This window comes from Nelumbo lutea, chromosome 1 (assembly GCF_056320005.1).
Source record: "Nelumbo lutea isolate HS-2025 chromosome 1, American lotus-T2T, whole genome shotgun sequence".
Lineage (NCBI taxonomy): Eukaryota > Viridiplantae > Streptophyta > Magnoliopsida > Proteales > Nelumbonaceae > Nelumbo > Nelumbo lutea.
Genome location: NC_142684.1, coordinates 62,826,368 through 62,848,043, shown reverse-complemented (window position 1 = coordinate 62,848,043; position 21,676 = coordinate 62,826,368). Strand labels below are relative to the sequence as shown.

Below are 21,676 nucleotides of genomic sequence, written 5' to 3'. Positions count from 1 at the left end.
AACTATCCCAACATACCCAGGTTTTGACCCCCGCTAAGGATCTCACTGATTGGTATATCAAAGACAGCCCAATCCGACACCTAGTGTAGTATCATAATCGAGTCTAAGGGTCGGGTGTAACTTTCCAATTTTTTCCCATCAATCTCCAAGGTCCAGGGCAATACTGGAAATCTGTTTCAGTTCATAGATTCAATTAATCCTACACTGTATGTGCCTAGGGTCTCACCCTGGCAGCTGAGACAGGCCACCCCAACTGACTTGGTGGCACCACAGTGTCAGCCTTGTCAGGATAGGTCTCCCCAGACCGACCCACTAGCTGTGAACATTCTAAACTAACACGAGTCTCATTAAGTGTCCAGTTTAAGGGTATTACACAGAAACATACCAAGGGAACATGAATCAAATATGCACTTTTATTCATTTACAATAAACTCATAAAGTACATCATTCTGATTGAAGCTAAGGGCATACAAAACTGTCTAACAGCCACACCTCGTCCGAACGCTGCATGCCTTGACTTCAGAACTGGGGGAGTAGTGTTCGGGTAATGGCTGAGTTAGTCCAGGTCGACACGTGGTCGCCCAGTCAGTCCAGCCATGTTGGCATAGTTTGGCCAACTCCACAGCATTCATTCATTCCACAGCCAAGGCCGGGCTACGCTATTACTATGGCACCCCATCTCATCCTCTCAACCATGTTAGCTACATGTCACGCATATAAGCATAACTATGGATAAGGAAGAATAAGGAGGACAACTCTACCAGGAATTAGGACTCTATTCTGAATACCTCGATGGGGAATCTCATCCGACCAGGAGACGGATCTTCAGCTAAAGAAAGGTATTCCATGCTCAAGGTAAGGGATTCCAACTTCTGACATCCATATTGCTATTCTACCCAAACCAGCATCCTTATAGCTCAGCTCGGCCATCCATGACCTCCTACTAACTTGAGTGTCGAAGTACCTACACAGAGATAACTCCTCAGGCCTCTGACTTCTCCTTTCTTGATAATAGGTCTTGGTCCATAAACCAACAAAACTCTAACAACCGGCTCTACATTTCAAATTATAAAAACCCTCACCATGTCATTGGAGGCTTATGTGGTTGTTGCCAACATGGGACTCTTAATCTATATTAGACACAACAAAAAGCCTATATTGAAAATGCCCTTTAATGTTGGGTGATTACAAAATAAAATAAAATAAGGTTTTTATTTTCTCTCTCTCTCTCTCTCTCTCTCTCTCTCTCTCTCAATCACCCTCACACTCTCACTCATAGTCATCTTTATCTACTCAACAACTATGTGATTTGAAAATAAATAAAAATGGTTTTTGATTTCTGTATTTATGTTCTCTATATCAATTTCTCTCATTCTCTTTCTCTCTACCTATCATTCTCCCTCAATCTCTCTCATTCTCTTTCTCGGTCGGTCTCTCATTATCCCTTAATTTCTATAGTTCTCCTTAAATTTCTCTACTGTTTCCTCTCTTGTTATTTTTTTTTTAATTTTTTACACATTTATATGGTATTAATTAGATCATACAAAAGAGCATGAGGCCAACTTGGTATGGTCCAAAAATTATTACACCAATTTGATAAAAATTCACAAGAAACTCTTGGCTATGAAATTTACACCAACTAGAGAACGATAGAAATTGAGAGAGAATGAGATATTGATTAAGAGGGAGAGTGAGGGAGAAGAATGAGAAAGATTGAGGAGAACAATAGAGAGAGAGAGAGAGATGTTTTGATTTGACTACAGAACAAAGCTGAGAGAGTAGGAGAGATAGAGGGAGCAAGATATCGAGATATGACTGTGAGAATGAGAGAGAAGGGAGGGAGGTTGAGAGACAAAGGGAGTGTGGGAGAAATCAAAAACCTATTTTCGGTATAAGTTTTTTGTTGTATCCAACATGGAATAAGAGTCCTATGTTGGCAATAGTCACATAAGCCTTAGATGACATGGTGGGGTTTTTTATAATTTGAAGTGTAAAGTCGGTTATCAGAGTTTTGTTGGTTTCTGGACCAACCTGCAACATGATTTTAAATGTACAACCAACTTTGACTATAATTTTCCCTTTAAATTATATATTTCTTTTACATAATATAAAATAATTTTTACTTATCACACTTAATTTTTGTTTGTCTATGGTATCATTTGATTCAAACCACTAATCCACCATATAAAAATAAAAATTGTTTGAATTCTAGGTTGACATGAAATTTTGTATTACATTTTCATCATTGATAAAATTATTTCTTATGTACAAAATTTATTTTTGTTCAATATAATGAATGAACAATATTAGAGGTGTACCTAATATTTTATTTTTTATAAATATATAACATTACATATGTGCCCAAAATTTTCTTTGTCTTTTATTTTTATTTTTATTACTTTGTATTTTCTATTATTAAAAATTTTATTATTTGACTATGACATCATTTAATTTCCAGGTAGATTTTGAATTTGGCATTCCATTTTCATCATTAATAAAAATACTTCTTACATTTTATAGTTATTTATTTTATTTTTTTATTATTTAATTATGGCATCATTTATTATTCCATTTGACCCCAAATGGTTGAATTGGTTGCCCGCCACCGGGAGGGAAGAAAATGGTTTTGTTTTCAAATTACTTTTTAAAATATTTATTTTTATACTATTAAAATTAATACTATGGATTTAATTACAAGAATTCAATGATGAGAAAAATATATCTTAGATATAGGATTTAATGAGAGAGAATAGGAAAATATTTTTATTTCCAATTGGTTTTAAATTTTACATTCCATTTTCATCATTAATAAATAAATTTCTTATTTATCATACTTATTATTGTTTAATATGTATGTTAAAAATGTTCCCAAATTTTTTAATTTCTATTTTTTTTTCATTTTATCTATTTTTTAATTTTATTATTTAATCATGAAAACATGGATTAACTCACCTGAGCCATAGTCAAATCAATGAACCTCGGAGTTCTCCTCAGATATGTAAGCCGTCATCATACCTCATAGCAGTTGCTCGGGAAACCCTGGGGTTTCTAGCCCGTCCCTAGTACGGACTAACCAATGCGAAATGTGGATATTTGAGCTGGTGCCCCCAACCCCGGTCTGTAAAGGAGCGGTAGCCCGACGGACCTTCATGGGATCTATGACAACTACATCCTCATTATCACTTTCTCATCGCCGAACTCTCTTTTGGCGACGAGACACCCTATTAGAAGACCTCAGTAAAGGAATCGTCTCGGGGGGAACCTGCGACGGTGCATTAGCTCGGCTATGCCTTTGCTGATGCTCCCTCGTGCAGTGGATAATCTCTTCCTCAGTTGCCATCTCAACACCTACGGCACGGAAGCAGAGCAATAAGTACAAGGTCATGTAAGCAAGGAAATAAGTATAATTCTATAAGTATGGAAAAGCAATGAAACGAATAGACCGGCCACAACACGCATCAACCCGATGAGCATCAACATCTCAGGAGCATGTGTAAGCTACCATGTCTATCTCGTGAATCATGCTCAGAGCCAACCTCTTCGCCTAGGTGAGCATCGACCACAGAGATTGGGACACTTTCGTCCCCGACCAACACCTTGACATTCTTCCTAGTTGAAAAATAATAATACCCCTGTCGGTGATGCTTTAGCTAAAGAAGAAAGCTCACCATGCCCAGGGTCAGCTCGATGTCACGAACGACGCAGTAAGACATGAGGCCAAACAAAAACCTAAAGGAGTTTGGCATCAATTACACTAGCAATACTCAGTACCACCCAAGCACCCCGGTGATCCCTTCATTCAAAGGAAACCTCAGCCTGGCTTCCAAACTATGCTCATACACACATATCTCGTCGGGCCGAGCATTTCTTGCCATCTCATCGGGCTACGGGACCTCATCCGGAATTCCTCGGGGATATTGTACATAGCTTGGATCTGAGCCATATCCTAAAGGATTAAGACACAAGGTGGGGTCCCAAACTGACGACCAGCCCGCAGGGGAAGCTCTACCTCTACCTTGAAGGACCAACCTCGGCAAACTCAGAGTCCTCGACCTCGGCAACCTCAAACTCCCCAGTCCTCAACTCATAGTCAGAATCGCTAGAACTTGAAGAAGAATCAGAAACAGAAGGAGAACAAGAGGATGAGGAAGACATCTTATCAAACTTGAAGACAAGGAACAAGAGCACAAGCCGAGCAATGAAACAACACCTTGCCAAGCAATCGAAGCAATCCCTCTCGCAAATGACAAAGGAAGAAGGCCCGTCCACCCCTTCTTATAACCCCCAGGAATGCAAATTGATGCCAAATCAATGGCACGGATCAAGCAAGGCCCTGACGAAGCTCGAGAAGATCAATCGACGTGACTGCTACTGTACGCGTAAGGCCTCGGGAACCAAGGCAATGACCTTGACAAGCGATGTTCAAAGCATTAATTGCCCTGGTTCGTCCTTCAGCACTGGTTCAACCAACACCGCAGATGCCCAGCATTCACCCAGAACCATCGGTCCAATTAACTTCCTGGGCATCCTCAAGACACAGACGAAGGGAGACCACACTATGCCTCGGCCGAGCACTCCACTCTTCAACTTCAGAATTGGGGGAGTGGTGTTTGGATTCCGAAACATCAAGAGCAAGTTCCTCAGCAGAAGAGTAGAAAGATCGGCACAATGTTGTCGAGCATCAGAGAGCTTGGCACCTTTCCTCAGCACACCATGTCCGAACATCATAGTGGCCTCTACACCAAAGCTTCACCTCCACCGGCATCAGAAAGCTCTTCCTTGGCTGAGTTGAGCCCCCGACTCTGGAGCTTGACACGTCATGGCTGAGGATCACAGTAGCCTCAACACCGAAGCTCGGCCTCCCACTGGCATCAAAAAGCCCTTCCTCGGTCGAGCTGAGCCCCCGACTCCAAAGTTTGGCACATGCCTTGAAACCCAACATAACACCTCAACCCTTCCTCAACATAACATGGCTGAGGATCAAAGAGGAGTAGATGCAACACCGCTGAACAATAGTCTCAGGCATAGCTCGGATCAACACCGCAACACCCCATCGAGCTATGCGACCGTGCAACACCTCAACCGAACACCTCCCTCTCCTTGGCTCCAGAATTGGGGGAGTGGTGTTCGGATTCAGAAATAACAATTCCCGGAGTTCTGTAGCCGACAATTGGAGGATTCCTTGGCCATAGCTCATATTGTGCGGATCTCGGGTTCTAGCATGTGCCAAGGAACATCGAGTGGATCAAACACTCCACCAGACTACAAAAGAACTTCAACTTGGAGTTCCTCAGTCGAGGAACAAGGCATCCTGTTGCGCCACTGAAGGGATGGGATATCCATCACATGGACGCCCAAGTCTTGCGGAATGGACTGGCGAATTTCAAAAATTTTTTCCATCTTTTTAGGGAATCGAATTCCCTATTTTAGAAAATACATTTTTCAAGGATCAATCTTGAACCATGAACCAAACCAAATCTGAAACGAAAGGAGTAGGAAGGAGGATGTACCTGATACAGAGAATTAGTATCTCCCAACGAAGGTGTTCACGCCCAAAGAATGATCCAAAGATTACTCCCACTGAAGATGGCGCAGTGCAGGATGGAGCAGAATCAACAGTGTTCTTCTCCATGAACTCTGTCCTTCACAAGAATCAACAGGATGGAACGTGAGCACAACTTCCTATCAATTCTTTCTCAAAGAACTGGTGTCAAAATCGAATCTTGACTTCTCCCACAACTGGAGATCGAACTGGAAAACAGGGCGGCAAGAAAGAATTCTACAGGGATACTTAATTCTTCCTTCTTTTGATTTTAGCACTAAAGACGATCTGAATGAATCATTCTCAAGGCTGCCGCCCCCTCCTTATTTTGTCAACCTAAAATATCAGCTCCTAATCCAATCAGGAGTTGCTTAGCCAAATCATATTTGGATCAGCCTTCTCTTTAGGTGATAAGGATAAACCCTTATCTTATCTGAAGATTAGATCAGCTTTCTCCTAATCTCATTTGGAGGTTTCTAGATCTGAATCACATTCAGATATGGACTCTCTTAGTGGATAGGGTCAAGACACTATCCTATCAGCTAATCCATCTCAGAATTCACCCCATAATTAACTAATTAAATAGCCCAGTTTGAAATGGGCTTTAGGCCCATTAAGTTTATGTGCTTACTTAAACTTTCTAACTGTTGCCCAGTTGGGCTTCCTTGTATTGCATGGGACCCAAGCATTGATCTACACATCAACTACTTGGGTTCGGCCCAGCCTTTGTTACAAGGCCTGGTCGAATACATTGTTATGGACAGTGCACCCTCTGAAACCCATCAAATGGGCTCTATGGGCCCAACACTTACCCTAAGTGGTCCCTGGGCCAAGCCACCTTGTAACACCTAGGGACTATGGGCAGATGCAAGATTAGACCATCAGGTATTATCCTCAATGGTCTTACACTTAACCTCTCAGGCCATAATGATCATACACTGCCCGACAAGAGAGGACCTCTCCCTTGGCTACAAGGAATAGTGTTGCACTCTCTGCTTATATGGATCTCGGGAATTAAAACCTTTTTGCAAACATTTTAGAAACCATAATATATATACTTTTATATCTCATATAAAATATATTTTGCAAAACATATCTCAACGATTGAAATCGACTGCTGGTAGTCTTGGTTTCCATCAGTGAGAGTGCATCCTCGATCATTACCTTTGTCCGACAAAGGGGCTGATCCTGTCACTATGATCACCCACTCAGATGAATTCTCAAGACTGTCCCAACATACCCAGGTTTTGACCCCTGCTAAGGATCTCACTAATTGGTATATCAAAGACAGCCCAATCCGACACCTAGTGTAGTATCATAATCGAGTCTAAGGGCCGGGTGTAACTTTCCAATTTTTTCCCATCAATCTCCAAGGTCCAGGGCAATACTGGAAATCTGTTTCAGCTCATAGATTCAATTAATCCTACACTGTATGTGCCTAGGGTCTCACCCTGGCAGCTGAGACAGGCCACCCCAACTGATAATTGATAAAATTATTTCTTATGTATAAAATTTATTTTTGTTCAATATAATGAATGAACATAATTAGAGGTGTACCAAATATTTTATTTTTTATAAATATATAACATTACACATGTCCTAAAATTTTCTCTATCTTTTATTTTTATTTTTATTATTCTTTGTATTTTCTATTATTAAAACTTTTATTATTTGACTATGACATCATTTAATATCTAAGTCGATTTTGAATTTGGCATTCTATTTTCATCATTAATAAAAATACTTCTTACATTTTATAGTTTATTATTTTAATTTTTATTATTTAATTATGGCATCATTTATTATTTCATTTGACCCCAAATGGTTTAATTGGTTTCCCACCACCGGGTGGGAAGAAAATGGTCTTGTTTTCGAATTACTTTTTAAAATATTTATTTTTATACTATTAAAATTAATACTATGGATTTAATTAAAAGAATTTAATGATGAGAAAAATATATCTTAGATATAGGATTTAAAGAGAGAGAATAGGAAAATATTTTTATTTCCAATTGGTTTTAAATTTTACATTCCATTTTCATCATTAATAAAGAAATTTCTTATTTATCCTACTTATTATTGTTTAATATGTATGTTAAAAATGTTCCCAATTTTTTTAATTTCTATTTTTTTCATTTTATCTATTTTTTAATTTTATTATTTAATCATGAAAACATGGATTAACTCACCTGAGCCATAGTCAGATCCACGAACCTCGGAGTGCTCCTCAGATATGTAAGCCATCATCATACCTCACAGCAGTTGCTTGGGAACCCTGGGGTTTCCAGCCCGTCCCTAGTACGGACTGACCAATGCGAAATGTATATATTTGAGCTACTACCCCCAACCCCGATCTGTAAAGGAGCGGTAGCCCGATGGACCTTCATGGGATCTACGACAACTACATCCCCATCATCACTTCCTCATCACCGAACTCTCTTTTGGCGACGAGACACCCTCTCAGAAGACCTCGGTAAAGGAATCGTCTCAGGGGGAACCTGCGACGGTGCATTAGCTCGGCTCTGCCTTTGCTGATGCTCCCTCGTGCAGCGGATAATCTCTTCCTCAGTTGCCATCTCAACACCTACAACACGGAAGCAGAGCAATCAGTACAAGGTCATGCAAGCAAGGAAATAAGTATAATTCTATAAGTATGGCAAAGCAATGAAACGAATAGACCGGCCACCACATGCATCAACCCGACGAGCATCAACATCTCCAAGCATGTGTAAGCTACCATGTCTATCTCGTGAATCATGCTTAGAAACAACCTCTCCCCCTTGGTGAGCGTCGACCACAGAGGTTGGGGCATTTTCATCCTCGGCACCTACAGCGCAATAGGAAGGGAGAACCCTCTAGGACAATGCACAAAGAAGAAACTCTCCTTCCAATGCTTCACTGAACTAGGGGCCCCAACCAACACCTTGACGTTCTTCCTAGTTGAAAAATAATAATACCCCTGTCGGTGATGCTTTAGCTGAAGAAGAAAGCTCACCATGCCTAGGGTCAGCTCGATGTCACGAATGACGCAGTAAGACATGAGGCCAAACAAAAACCTAAAGGAGTTTGGCATCAACTGCACTGGCAGTACTCGGTACCACCCAAGCACCCCGATGATCCCTTCATTCAAAGGAAACCTCAGCCCGGTTTCCAAACTATGCTCATACACACATATCTCGCCGGGCCGAGCATTTCTTGCCATCTCATCGGGCTGCGGGACCTCATCTGGAATTCCTTGGGGATATCATACATTAGCTTGGATTTTAGCCATATCCTAAAGGGTTAAGACACAAGGTATGGTCCCAAACTGACGACTAGCCTGCAGGGGAAGCTCTACCTCTACCCTTGAAGGACCAACCTCAGCAAACTCAGAGTCCTCGACCTCGGCAACCTCAAACTCCCCAGTCCCTGACTCATAGTCGGAATCGCTAGAACTTGAATAAGAATCAGAAACAGAAGGAGAACAGGAGGATGAGGAAGACATCTTATCAAACTTGAAGCCAAGGAACAAGAGCACAAGCTGAGCAATGAAACAACACCTTGCCGAGCAATCGAAGCAATTCCTCTCGCAAATGACAAAGGAGGAAGGCCCGTCCACCCCTTCTTATAACCCCCAGGAAGATCAACCGACATGACTACTACTGTACGCGTAAGGCCTCGAGAACCGAGGCAACGACCTTGACAAGCAATGTTCAAAGCATTAATTGCCCCGGTTCGCCCTTCAATACTGGTTCAACCAACACCGCAGATGCCCAGGGTTCACCCAGAACCATCAGTCCAATTAACTGCCTGGGCATCCTCAAGACACAGACCAAGGGAGACCACACTATGCCTCGGCCGAGCACTCCACTCTTCAACTTCAGAATTGGGGGAGTGGTGTTCGGATTCTGAAACTTCAAGAGCAAGTTCCTCAGCAGAAGAATAGAAAGCTCAGCACAACATTGTTGAGCATCAGAGAGCTCGGCACCTTTCCTCAGCACACCATGTCCGAACATCACAGCGGCCTCTACACCAAAGCTTTGCCTCCACCGGCATCAGAAAGCTCTTCCTTGGCTGAGCTGAGCCCCCGACTCCGGAGCTTGGCACGTCATGGCCGAGCATCATAGTAGCCTCAACACCGAAGCTCGGCCTTCCACTGGCATCAAAAAGCCTTTCCTCGACCGAGCTGAGCCCCCGACTCCAGAGTTCAGCACGTGTCTTGAAACCCAACTTAACACCTCAAACCTTCGTCAACATAACATGGCCGAGGATCAGAGAGGAGTCAATGCAACACCGCTAAACAATAGACTCAGGCATAGCTCGGATCAACACCGCAACACCCCACCGAACTATGCGACCGTGCAACACCTCAACCGAACACCGCCCTCTCCTTGGCTCCAGAATTGGGGGAGTGGTGTTCGGATTCAGAAATAACAATTCCCGGATTTCTGTAGCCGACGATTGGAGGATTCCTTGGCCATAGCTCACATTGTGCGGATCTCGGGTTCTAGCATGTGCCAAGGAACATCAAGTGGATCAAACACTCCACCAGACTACAAAAGAACTTCAACTTGGAGTTCCTCAGTCGAGGAACAAGGCATCCTGTTGCGCCATTGAAGGGATGGGATATCCATCACATGGATGCCCAAGTCTTGCGGAATGGACTGAGCGAATTTCAAAAATTTCTCCCATCTTTGCAGGGAATCGAATTCCCTATTTTAGAAAAATATATTTTTCAATGATCAATCTTGAACCTTAAACCAAACCAGATATGAACCAAAAGGAGTAGGAGGGAGGATGTACCTGATACAGAGAATTAGTATCTCCCAATGAAGGTGTTCACGCCCAAGGAAGGATCCAAAGACTGCTCCCACTGAAGATGGAACAGTGCAGGATGGAGTAGAATGAGTAGTGTTCTTCTCCAAGAACTCTGTCCTTTGCAAGAATCAGTAGGATGGAACGTGAGCACAGCTTCCTATCAATTCTTTCTCAAAGAACTAGTGTCAAGATCGAATCTTGACTTCTCCCACAACTGGAGATCGAACTGGCAAACAGGGGAGCAAGAACAGGGAGGCGGCAAGAAAGAATTCTGCAGGGATGCTTAATTCTTCCTTCTTTTGATTTCAGCGCTGAGGATGACATGAATGAATCATTCTCAAGGCTGCGACCCCCTCCTTCTTTTGTTAACCTAAAAGATCAGCTCATAATCCAATCAGGAGCTGCTTATACAAATCATATTTGGATCAGCCTTCTCTTTAGGTGATAAGGATAAACCCTTATCTTATCTAAAGATTAGATTAGCTTTCTCCTAATTTCATTAGGAGGTTTCTAGATCTGAATCACATTCAGATTTGGACTCTCTGAGTGGAAAGGGTCAAGACACTATCCTATCAGCTAATCCATCTCAGAATTCGCCCCATAATTAACTAATTAAATAGCCCAGTTTGAAATGGGCTTTAGGCCCATTAAGCTTATGTGCTCACTTAAACTTCCTAACTGTTGCCCAGTTGGGCTTCCTTGTATGGCGTGGGACCCAAGCATTGATCTACACATCAGCTATTTGGGTTTGGCCCAGCCTTTGTTACGAGACCTGGTCGAATACATAGTTATGGACAGTGCACCCTCTAAAACCCATCAAATGGGCTATATGGGCCCAACACTTACCCTAAGTGGTCCCCTGGCAAAGCCACCTTGTAACACATAGGGACTGTGGGCAGATGCAAGATTAGCCCATCAGGTATTATCCTCAATGGTCTTAGACTTAACCTCTCAGCCCATAATGATCATACACTACCTGACAAAAGAGGACCTCTCCCTCGGCTGCAAGGAATAGTGTTGCACTCTCTGCTTATATGGATCCTGGGAATTAAAACCTTCTTACAAATATTTTAGAAACCATAATAGATATACTTTTATATCTCATATAAAATATATTTTGCAAAACAAATCTCAACGATTGAAATCGGTTGCCGGTAGTCTTGGTTTCCATCAGTGAGAGTGCATCCTCGATCATTACCTTCGTCCGACAAAGGGGCTGATCCTGTCACTATGATCATCCACTTAGATGAATTCTCAGACTGTCCCAACATACCCAGGTTTTGACCCCCTCTAAGGATCTCACTGATTGGTATATCAAAGACAACCCAATCCGACACCTAGTGCAGTATCATAATCGAGTCTAGGAGTTGGGTGTAACTTTCTAGTTTTTTCCCATCAATCTCCAAGGTCCAGGGCAATACTGGAAATCTGGTTCAGTTCATAAATTCAATTAATCCTACACTGTATGTGCCTAGGGTCTCACCCTGGCAGCTGAGACAGGCCACCCCAACTGACTTGGTGGCACCACAGTGTCAGCCTTGTCAGGATAGGTCTCCCCAGACCGACCCACTAGCTGTGAACATTCTAAACTAACACGAGTCTCATTAAGTGTCCAATTTAAGGGTATTACACAGAAACATACCAAGGGAACATGAATCAAATATGCACTTTTATTCATTTACAATAAACTCATAAAGTACATCATTCTGATTGAAGCTAAGGGCATACAAAACTGTCTAACAACCACACCTCGGTCGAACGCTGCATGCCTTGACTTTAGAACTGGGGAGTGGTGTTCAGGTAATGGCTGAGTTGGTCCAAATAGACACGTGGTCACCCAGTCAGTCCAGCCATGTTGGCATAGTTTGGCCAACTCCGCATCATTCATTCATTCCATAGTGAAGGCCGGGCTATGCTATTACTATGGCACCCCATCTCATCCTCTAAACCATGTCAGCTACATGTCACGCATATAAGCATAACTATGGATAAGGAAGAATAAGGAGGACAACTCTGCCAGGGATTAGGACTCTATTTTGAATACCTCGATGGGGAATCTCATTTGACCAGGAGACTGATCTTCAGCTATAGAAAGGTATTACATGCTCAAGGTAAGGGATTCCAACTTCTGACACCCATATTGCTATTCTACCCAAACCAGCATCCTTATTGCTCAGCTCGACCATCCATGACCTCCTACTAACTTGAGCGTCGAAGTACCTACACAGAGATAACTCCTCAGGCCTCTGACTTCTCCTTTCTTGATAATAGGTCTTGAAGCGCAGCCTCGTCCTTGTAATTCAACATCGCCCTGTTGGCAAGGACTATCAGGTTGCTCTCCTCAGTTCATGCACCACCTCGAATTGAGCAGCATCAGATACTATATATATAAATAATTGATTTGACCACAATATTAGAAACCAATGTCTTAATCATAGCCCAATTTGATGGTTACTGATTATTATCATCATCCTCATTTGGTACTGTCACATGCAAAAATAAATGCAGAAATAAGAATTTCTTTTATTGATGATGAGAATATAATACATGATATAGAATCAATCAAAAAAGAAATTGACCAATGTGGGTTAGTGGTTCAACTATCCATATCAAATGGATGAACACATGATGTTATTATTAAATAATAAAATACATAAAGTTCTAGAAAATATGGAAATTTGTAGATAATTTTGGGTACACTCAATAATATTATATATTCATCATATAAAAAAAGTGTGATTAATGAGAATTATTTTCATTAATGATAGAAATGGGATAAAAATTAGGATAAAAAATAAAGAGCATTAATGTCTAACACATGACCCCACTAACCATGTCAAATGGTTTAATGATTTAATTAGTTAGGTCATTATAGGCAAGTGGTTTGGTAGGGATGCAAATAAATCGAATCGGATTTGAATCAAGGTATATTTGAATTTGATTCAATTCGAAGATCTAATCAAATCTCATAAATATTGATTCAAATCTGAATCCAATCAATTTGTTGGATATCAGAATCTGATACGACTTGATTTAGTTTAAAAAAATAATAAATTATTAAAAGGAAAAGAAAATATAATAATTGAATCAAAGAAAAATTCATTATAAATAAATAATAAATAACATATTTATTATATAAATTATATATATATATATAGAAATAATTGGTTTGAAAACAATATTGAAAACCAATATTCAAACAATATATTGGAATTGCATTTCCTCTTGGTAAATAAGTAATTTTTATTATCTCAAAAATTAAATAATAAAAAATAAAATATAGAATTTTTTATAAATTTTATAGAAAATTTTGAAAATCCATTAATATTATATATTCTTCATATTAAACAAAATATGTTTGAAAAATAAGAATTAGTGTTAGTAAAGATAGAAATGACTAAAATACAAAGAAAAAAAATGAATTAATGTCTTAATCATACTCCATTTTCCTGGTTAAATAGATTAATGGTTTAACCAGTAAAGTCATTTGGTTGCGGACTATTATCATCATCATCATCATTTGATATTGCCATGTGCAATGCGCATACACTTTTACTAGTGTTAGAAAATATCTGAGTCCATTATAAGATGACACACGACTAAGACCCCAAACGTCTGAGTGGACTAAAGCAAAAGAACTCAAGTCTCTTTTATCATCTCTAGGAACAAAAGACACTTTATGATGTTTACTTAGCTGATATAACCCAAACCTAGCTAAGTTATAGACTCCAAAGTTGGGAATTGCTTTTTCAAAACATGTAGAGAAAGATGACCAAGACGACAATGTCATTGATGTGTTGTATAAGAGGAATGAAGAGCCTTCTAAGGATTATAGTCATCCAAGTAGTATAGTCCTCCAACTTCACAACTGCCACCAATTGTCTTCCCCTTCTTGAGATCCTAAAAGACACAGTATGAAGGATAAAATGTTACTAAACAATGAAGGGTTTGAGTAAGCTTATTTACAGACAAAAGAATAAAAAAATTTAGGAACATAAAAAACAAAGCATAAACTATAATCAGAACCAAGAGACACATTATTGGTACCAGTAATAGCAAAAGAAGAACCATCAGCTAAGGTAACGGTTTGAGGGGTAGAAGGTGGTGACAAGGATACAAACATATATAAGGAGCCGATCATGTGGTTTGAGGCTCCAAAATCAATTACCTAGGGTGAAGGTGAAGAATTAGAAATAAGGCAAGCAGTACATGACTTCATAAGTGTAGTAGTGGCAGAGCTAGAAGAGGCAGACTGGCGAATCTTTTCATACTCCTCACGTGAGATAGAGATTGTGTTTTCATCCTTACCAACACTGGATGCAGGAACATTTTTAGTCACACTAAGACTCCAAAAGTCAGGTTCCACCATTGATTAGTTAGCCCAGGAATATGGATGGCCATAAAAGTCATAACAAAAGTTGACTATGTGACCTTGTCCACAATGTGAACACTTACGAGTAAAACCATGACCACTACTACTACGACCACCACCACCCCTTGCACCACCAACCTCTCTACCACCTCTTCATGCACATCTGAGCCCATGGCCAAAACCCCTTAAGTTACCTCCACCCCTACCATGTATATTTCTACTAGGAAAATCTCTTCTGGAAACCACCATGGCTGATCTCTCTGAAGGTGGGAGATGATCACTATGTGGATTTGAGGCTCTCCTTGTGCGTGAGAAAACGATTGGAGAATGATGGAAGATTACTACTCCCTAAGATTTGGGCCTCCATTGGTTCAAATTCAAACCTCAACCCAGATAAAAATCTTGCCACATCCAAATGTTCTCTTTGTTCTTGTTGAGTCTTCAAATCAATGGATAGGGAGAAAAATAGTCTTGGTATAACTGATGAATTTTATGACATTTGTTTGACATGGTCCCAAATCTCTTTGGTCGTGCCTACAAACATAAGGTTCACACTAATGTGATTCTCCATACTATTCCAAAGGGATGTCCTAATTTGGGCATTCTCTTGTACCCATTCATTGTACCCTTCTGATTCACTTTTCAATAAACCCTCCTTAATGTACTTCAACTTGCCTCTTGTAATGAGAGATACCACAATTGACTTGGTCCATGGGATATAATTAATACCATTGAGTTTTACTATAGTTAATTGAAAGTCATGAAATTTGATTGCACAACTAATATAAGTTTAGTATTACTATTTGATGGAGCCATGAGTGAGAAGAGATCATTGATTTGTTGCCTAGGCAAACTGTCAAACAATTGGTACACAACTACTATAACACACATTTTTTTTTTTTACGAAAAACACAAAAAATCATCAACACTCTACTTTAGAAACACTTGGGAAAGATTGCACACTTACCACAAAGTGTCAACACACTATAAATCACTACAAAATCACCACACATTGAGGAGTACCTACCTCACAACTTGAGACATCACAAGGCTGCCCTCTTTGAACTGCCGAACAGAGGGCTTTTAGGAAAACACCACCAACAAACAAAACACAGCAACTTGAGGCATTAAATCCTTTTTTCCAAGAATGGTGCCGTGAACACTACAATCAACCTCAAGGCTCTGATACCGCGTTCCAATTTTAATAAAGAAAAGAAAAGGTAAAGAAAATGATAGAAGAAAGAAAGAGAAAAAGATAAGAAGAGAAAGAGAAGGGAATGAGAAGAAAAAGAGAAAGAAAGAGGGAAGACTAGCAAGGAAAAATCTAATCCACACCTCCTTAGTGTCGACCCTGGTTGTTTTAACATTCTTCTAAAGCTGAAATGACTACAATACCCTTAATTAAATTAGAGAAAAATAATCTGAAAAAGACAATAATACCCCTATTAACTAATTCTACCATACTAAAGCCATGAATCACAACCCTCAATGTATTGGTGAGGCCCCACCTTCAATTGAATAAAGTGATATTAGAGTCCGGTCATATAATTCATCGAAAGGCTGTGATATCATGTTTTAGCCTAAGCAAGGCACAGGGGAGTGCAACCAAATAAATGAGAAAATAAAGATTAATACAACAAGTACACCGTGGCTTTAACTTTTATTTTGAGAAAAATAGTGTGTGGACTTTTTTTTTTATCATTTAATACAAAGGCGGCTAGTCAATCCCCCGAAATTCATACATCAGTAGAATTTGAGCTCAAGTCCCTACCACAACCAGATAGAGACCTTATCAACTAAATCAGTTGACATAGTTTGTAAAAACTCTTGGAACAAATTAATTAAAATATATAACTGCTTTTATACATCACTAGTGTAAGAGCGTAGCGTAGTCATATGAATCTGTTGAACAGTGAATACGCAGGATCATCAAGCCTCTCACTTGATCCCTATGGAATTTCATTCGCAATGGCACACCTGACCCACCATCGTCTGTCGTCTCTGGTGTCTCAAATCACATGATGCAGCAATTGGGATCAGGTTCTTGGTAGATTGGAGTGAAAACCGGCGGCCAGACAGGCGGACATACCACCGGCACCGGTGTATCCTTTTTCTCTTCCTTCTTCTCATCAGGTCCAACGGTTAACAGATCCGCATAACCAAATTTCTTCCTTAGCGACGTTGTCAATTCAATCGAATCGATCCCCTCCCCGATCACCGCAATCTGATTCTTGTCGTCACCTTGTAAAGCTGCCGATTCAACGCCTGCATCGCATGGGTCCCAATTAGTTATTTTAAAAACTGACAAAAAAATAATAGAATATACCCCAAATTTCAGTGGGCTATAAGCCTATAACAATCTCTCTGATGGGTCCAACTAAGGTCAACTTCTCAAGGCTGAGGCTATTTAATTAATTATTATAATTTAGAGGCCGTTCGGGAGGGCTTCTGCCGTGATTGAGCTGCTTCTGAGAAGCTACGTATGATGGTGCTTCATGGGAAAGTTGATTTCTTTCATGGTGCTTCATGATGCTGCTGCTTTCCCGGAAGATTTTCAGTTAACCGAACTCCCTGCCTATCAGCTTAATTAATCTCCATTGAAGGAGTCGACCCATTCCAAATGGTTGAATTAATGGATCAGTCCAGCTGAGTTTGAAGATTGGGCTCCTCAGTCCTCTCAGTTGTTTTCTTCACTTATTTTAATTAAGATCTCTCTCTCTCTCTCTTTCAAGTTTCTTCTGATCATTTGTAATTTTATATTGCAAAATCCATTTCTTGAAAATTACTGTTCAACGTCAAAACTATAATAATAATTATTCTAACCTACTTTTTCTTTACATTTTTTTAACTATATTAGTATGACTGGGGGGGATGACCCTGTAGGCAGAATCGGCGTCCCCCGTCTACGGAGGCGCGGGATCAAATCCGGTCTCCGTGAAAAGCTCAGTGGACCTCACGTCCACCGGCTCTGACCTTCATCCCCTGCTCACTAAAAACAGAGCACAGACGTGGATTACTCAATTAAACGCTCTAAGTAGTTGTTTTGGGTACGTAGGCAGTTCAAAGTAGTTCTGAACCACCGGAATTGATTCAGTTTTCAATTTTTCTAGGTACCGGAGGAGCTCCTAACTTGATGAGCTCCACATGACAATATATCCCAAACTTCGAAATCATGGACTACTATTTCAGCCTCAGTTGATGAATACTCAATTCTCACAGTTCGAAAACAAGAAAATGTAAGAGGGTTGGTTACCTGATACACCCACTGCAGTCCGCATGGCTTTGCTCCGATCCTTGGCGCTCTGGAGGGAGACCTTCACTACTACCTTTTGCTGCACAGCAAATAACAGAGTCAGAAGAGTCAGACAAGTATAATTCGAAGCTAATTTTGACAACCCAAATCTTCTACTGTAGAAATCATACTTTTGCCATCCTGAATCGGCCTTTCTGCGATCTGGGTGCAAAGGTTTCTGAGTTCTAACGAGTTCTGTGCGTAGAATATATATATCCTCCCCCATGGCTGTATTTATATGCCTTATCGGCGAAGAATTGCTCAGAAAGACCCCGAAAAAAAATTAAATAAACAAAACCAGAGACCGACTAGTGATATGACAGGGTCTTCTTCGATGCAGTTGCGATGCATAAACGTCAACAAGAAGACAAAGTTGTGGGAGCCTAACTCATTGAATTGGGGGATTGAGACTTACAGAGTGATAGCCATTGCCTCATCGGAGACTTGGTCTCGGTCTATGCTTGCTTAAAGTTAAAAAGCTGGAGTCGTTTAATCCTAAACGCGGAAGAGAAGAGGAACCCCATCTCGTAGTCTCTCTTTCACACCTAGCTATTGGACATAAAATAATTTCCACTTTCAACAAAATGATCTCGTGTTTGATTGAAGTTTGAAGATGGTCATACTGTTCGGACTAGGTACCGTCCAGGCAATTGGTTTCATTTTATTCTAAATCCGGTCTTTAGTAGAAAAAAACTGTTGGATTGGTTAATGATTTGTTCAACAAATTTTACCCGTTATTTATTTTAATTATTTTTTATATTTTTTATTTTATTCTTAAAATGGGTCGACTCAAAAACTGATGGCCAGAATAATTCCGGGTCCGGGTCATTTTTTACTAGTAGATCGATTTAAAACTTTAAAATTTAAATCTAAAAATAAGGAGGTGATAGGATGCATGGGGCCAAGGTATTGCCCAGGAAAACAACTCCTCTTTCACTTTGCAACCCTTGACTTCTTTGATTCCTTCTTCACATCCATCTTCAATCTCTTAGGGACCCACATGCACATCTCACCATGCGTTGGGAGCATCTCTACTTATCATGGGGAGATGTTCCAATACACAGGTGGGAGGTGTTAATTTGAAAGTGCACCAAGTAATTGCTTAATAGCATATTCTTTTTAATAGAACAACAAACATCATCCTCCTCAAAAGCGGAAGAAAGAGAAATTTTAATTATTTATTTGCTAGAGAGGTTTAGCAGTTTTCTTCAGTACCGATGAAAAAAACCTGAAATTCATCTTGGGATATTATGTAAACTCATGCACCATGGCTTCTTTACATTTTTCTTAAATTCACTATAACTTAGCAACAGCCAAACGGCCCTCTGTCGTTGAGTTTTCATTTTTCAAAACTCACTTTCAATTAAGATTTTCTACTACTAGTGACCAATTGGCCATTAATAAAAGTTATCTATATAAGTATTTAAGCATTTTATATGATAAAATTACCACTGAATGGATGGTCAATCTTATTAAATATTTTTATGACAAAATTACCCCTGACCTGGGCACCATACTAGTCTTGCAAATTTTAAGCCTGAAGTATTTAATAAGGTTGACCGGTCATTTAAGGGATAGTTTTGTTACAAAAATATTTAATAAAGTTGACTGGCCATTTTAGGGGTTGTTTGGTTATGTTAAATACATAAATGACTACATGGACAACTTCTATTAAAATAATATCATTTCCACCGCTCTTCCAAATTTTGAAAAAAAAAAATAGTGAGCATTATGTTCAAAGTACCAATACACCCCTTCCATGCATTGATACTTTGAGCCTGGAATCTACCAATAAACTTCCAACGAACTACATCGAAAACAGAAAAGTACTTCATGAATCTCTAACTTTGGTTGGAAGGAAAAGGTAGAAAAACCTCTACAAACCTTGTATAGTATTTGGTGTCCCATACCTTTTCCTTTCTTTTCCTACCTTTCTTTCAAATCAAAGATAGGTCAAAAGGATGTTCTGTCTCCTATGTATCAGGCCATATATACAGTATTTCATATTTGCAGTTTCGTGGGTTTGATCTTAAGGCTTAGATCGAAAGGAGTACAAATACAAATATATAAAGTGCAAATACATACAAAATAATACAAAATGCAAGATTTTGCACTCTACATATTTGCATTTGTACTCTTTCCAAACTGAGCCTAAGTCTCATATTTTGTGATATTGATTGACCATCCCAATTACTGGGTTGTGGTAGAACACAAAATAAGATGAATTTCTGAATTTTTCATAGTAGGCAAGATTTATATCTAATTAAGGCATAACAAAGGAAAAAAAAAAAAAAAAGAAACCGCTAAACCTCTCTAGTAAATAAATAATTAAATTTACTCTCTTTATTCCTCTTTTTGGAGGATCCTGTTGTTCAATTAAAAAAGTAGTATTACCATATTCAATTAAGGTTATGTTTGGTGATTAAGTGGCTGTTAAAAGAAGTACTTATTGCACAAATACATTTTAGAAGTGCTTATTTTAACATCCACTTAAGGTTGTTTGTTAACCTACTTGCCAAATCACTTATTATGTTTTTTAAACACTTGAAAAATCTGAAAAAGAAATGAATCCAGACAAATATTCACCCAAAAAAAGAAAAGAAAATAACATCAAACATGGAGGGGAGGAGTTTGGGAGAACTCACCTTTGTTCCCCGGCGGCTGGATGGTCGGGTGTCGTTAGTAAACTTGTCCAATCACAGATCTGCGAACAGAGAGAAGAGCAAAACTGGTATTAAATAAATTATTTAGGGACTGAATCATTCCATTCGTTTTGAAAAAGCACTTCTCCAAGAAGTGCTGAAAAAGAGGCACACTTGGGTCACTTTTTCTATAAATACTTCTTTCCAAAAAATGTACTTCTTGGTGACTTTTTTTTACCGAACACATATAAGTACTTCTTTATCACTTAATGTGTGGTCCCAACACTTAAAATAAGTACTTTTTAAAAGTGAAATCAAATAGGGCCTAAGTCTTCTAATTGAATGTTGTTTGCTTGTGAAGTGCTATTGCACAACTACTTAATGTACTTTCAAATTAACACTCACCATTCAAGGCTGCTCACGGTTTGGTGGCCTATTTTCCAAACCAATCCAGCATCATCAATTTTGGAAAACTGTGAACCAAAATCGAACTGATGTCAACCGGCCAATTAACCAGTTAATCTATTTGGTTTTTTACTATTTCGGTCTAGGTTTTTTTTATATATATAATATATATTATAAATAAATATATAAATATATAATAAAAATACCAGAAATACATATAATATATTATATTATAAATAATAAATAATATATTATATATTATAAATATATATAATGCATATATTTTCATTTACAATATATAGATAATATAAAATATATATCAAAAACATATATAATATGCATACATATATATTATATATAATATCTAATAAATATACATATACTAGTTGGTTTGGTTAACCATTGTTTTTTTTGTATTGGTTAATCAAAATCGAATCAACACCTTCAATTTTTTAAAAATACCAAATCAAAACCAAACTGACTAGTTTGGCTAACCAAAATAATTGGTTTTTGATGATCACCCCTACTCACCAAATCTTTGAGAGTGTAGAGATGGATGTGAAGAAAGAATCAAGAAGTCAAGGGTTGCAAAAAGGAGTTGTTTTTTTGGGACAACACCTGGGCTC

At 39.2% G+C, this 21,676-nt stretch overlaps 1 protein-coding gene across 1 annotated transcript; it reads right to left on the bottom strand.

Moving 5' to 3' along the window:
- Window positions 1–16,339: 16,339 nt before the first annotated feature.
- Window positions 16,340–18,514, bottom strand: LOC148874884 (heavy metal-associated isoprenylated plant protein 16-like). Its single transcript, XM_088947316.1, has 3 exons — window positions 18,135–18,514; window positions 17,965–18,043; window positions 16,340–16,976 (listed from the first exon to the last, which is right to left on the bottom strand). The coding sequence occupies exons 1-3, from the start codon at window positions 18,141–18,143 to the stop codon at window positions 16,726–16,728; spliced, it is 339 nt and encodes a 112-aa protein (XP_088803442.1). The 5' UTR covers window positions 18,144–18,514; the 3' UTR covers window positions 16,340–16,725.
- Window positions 18,515–21,676: the final 3,162 nt, after the last annotated feature.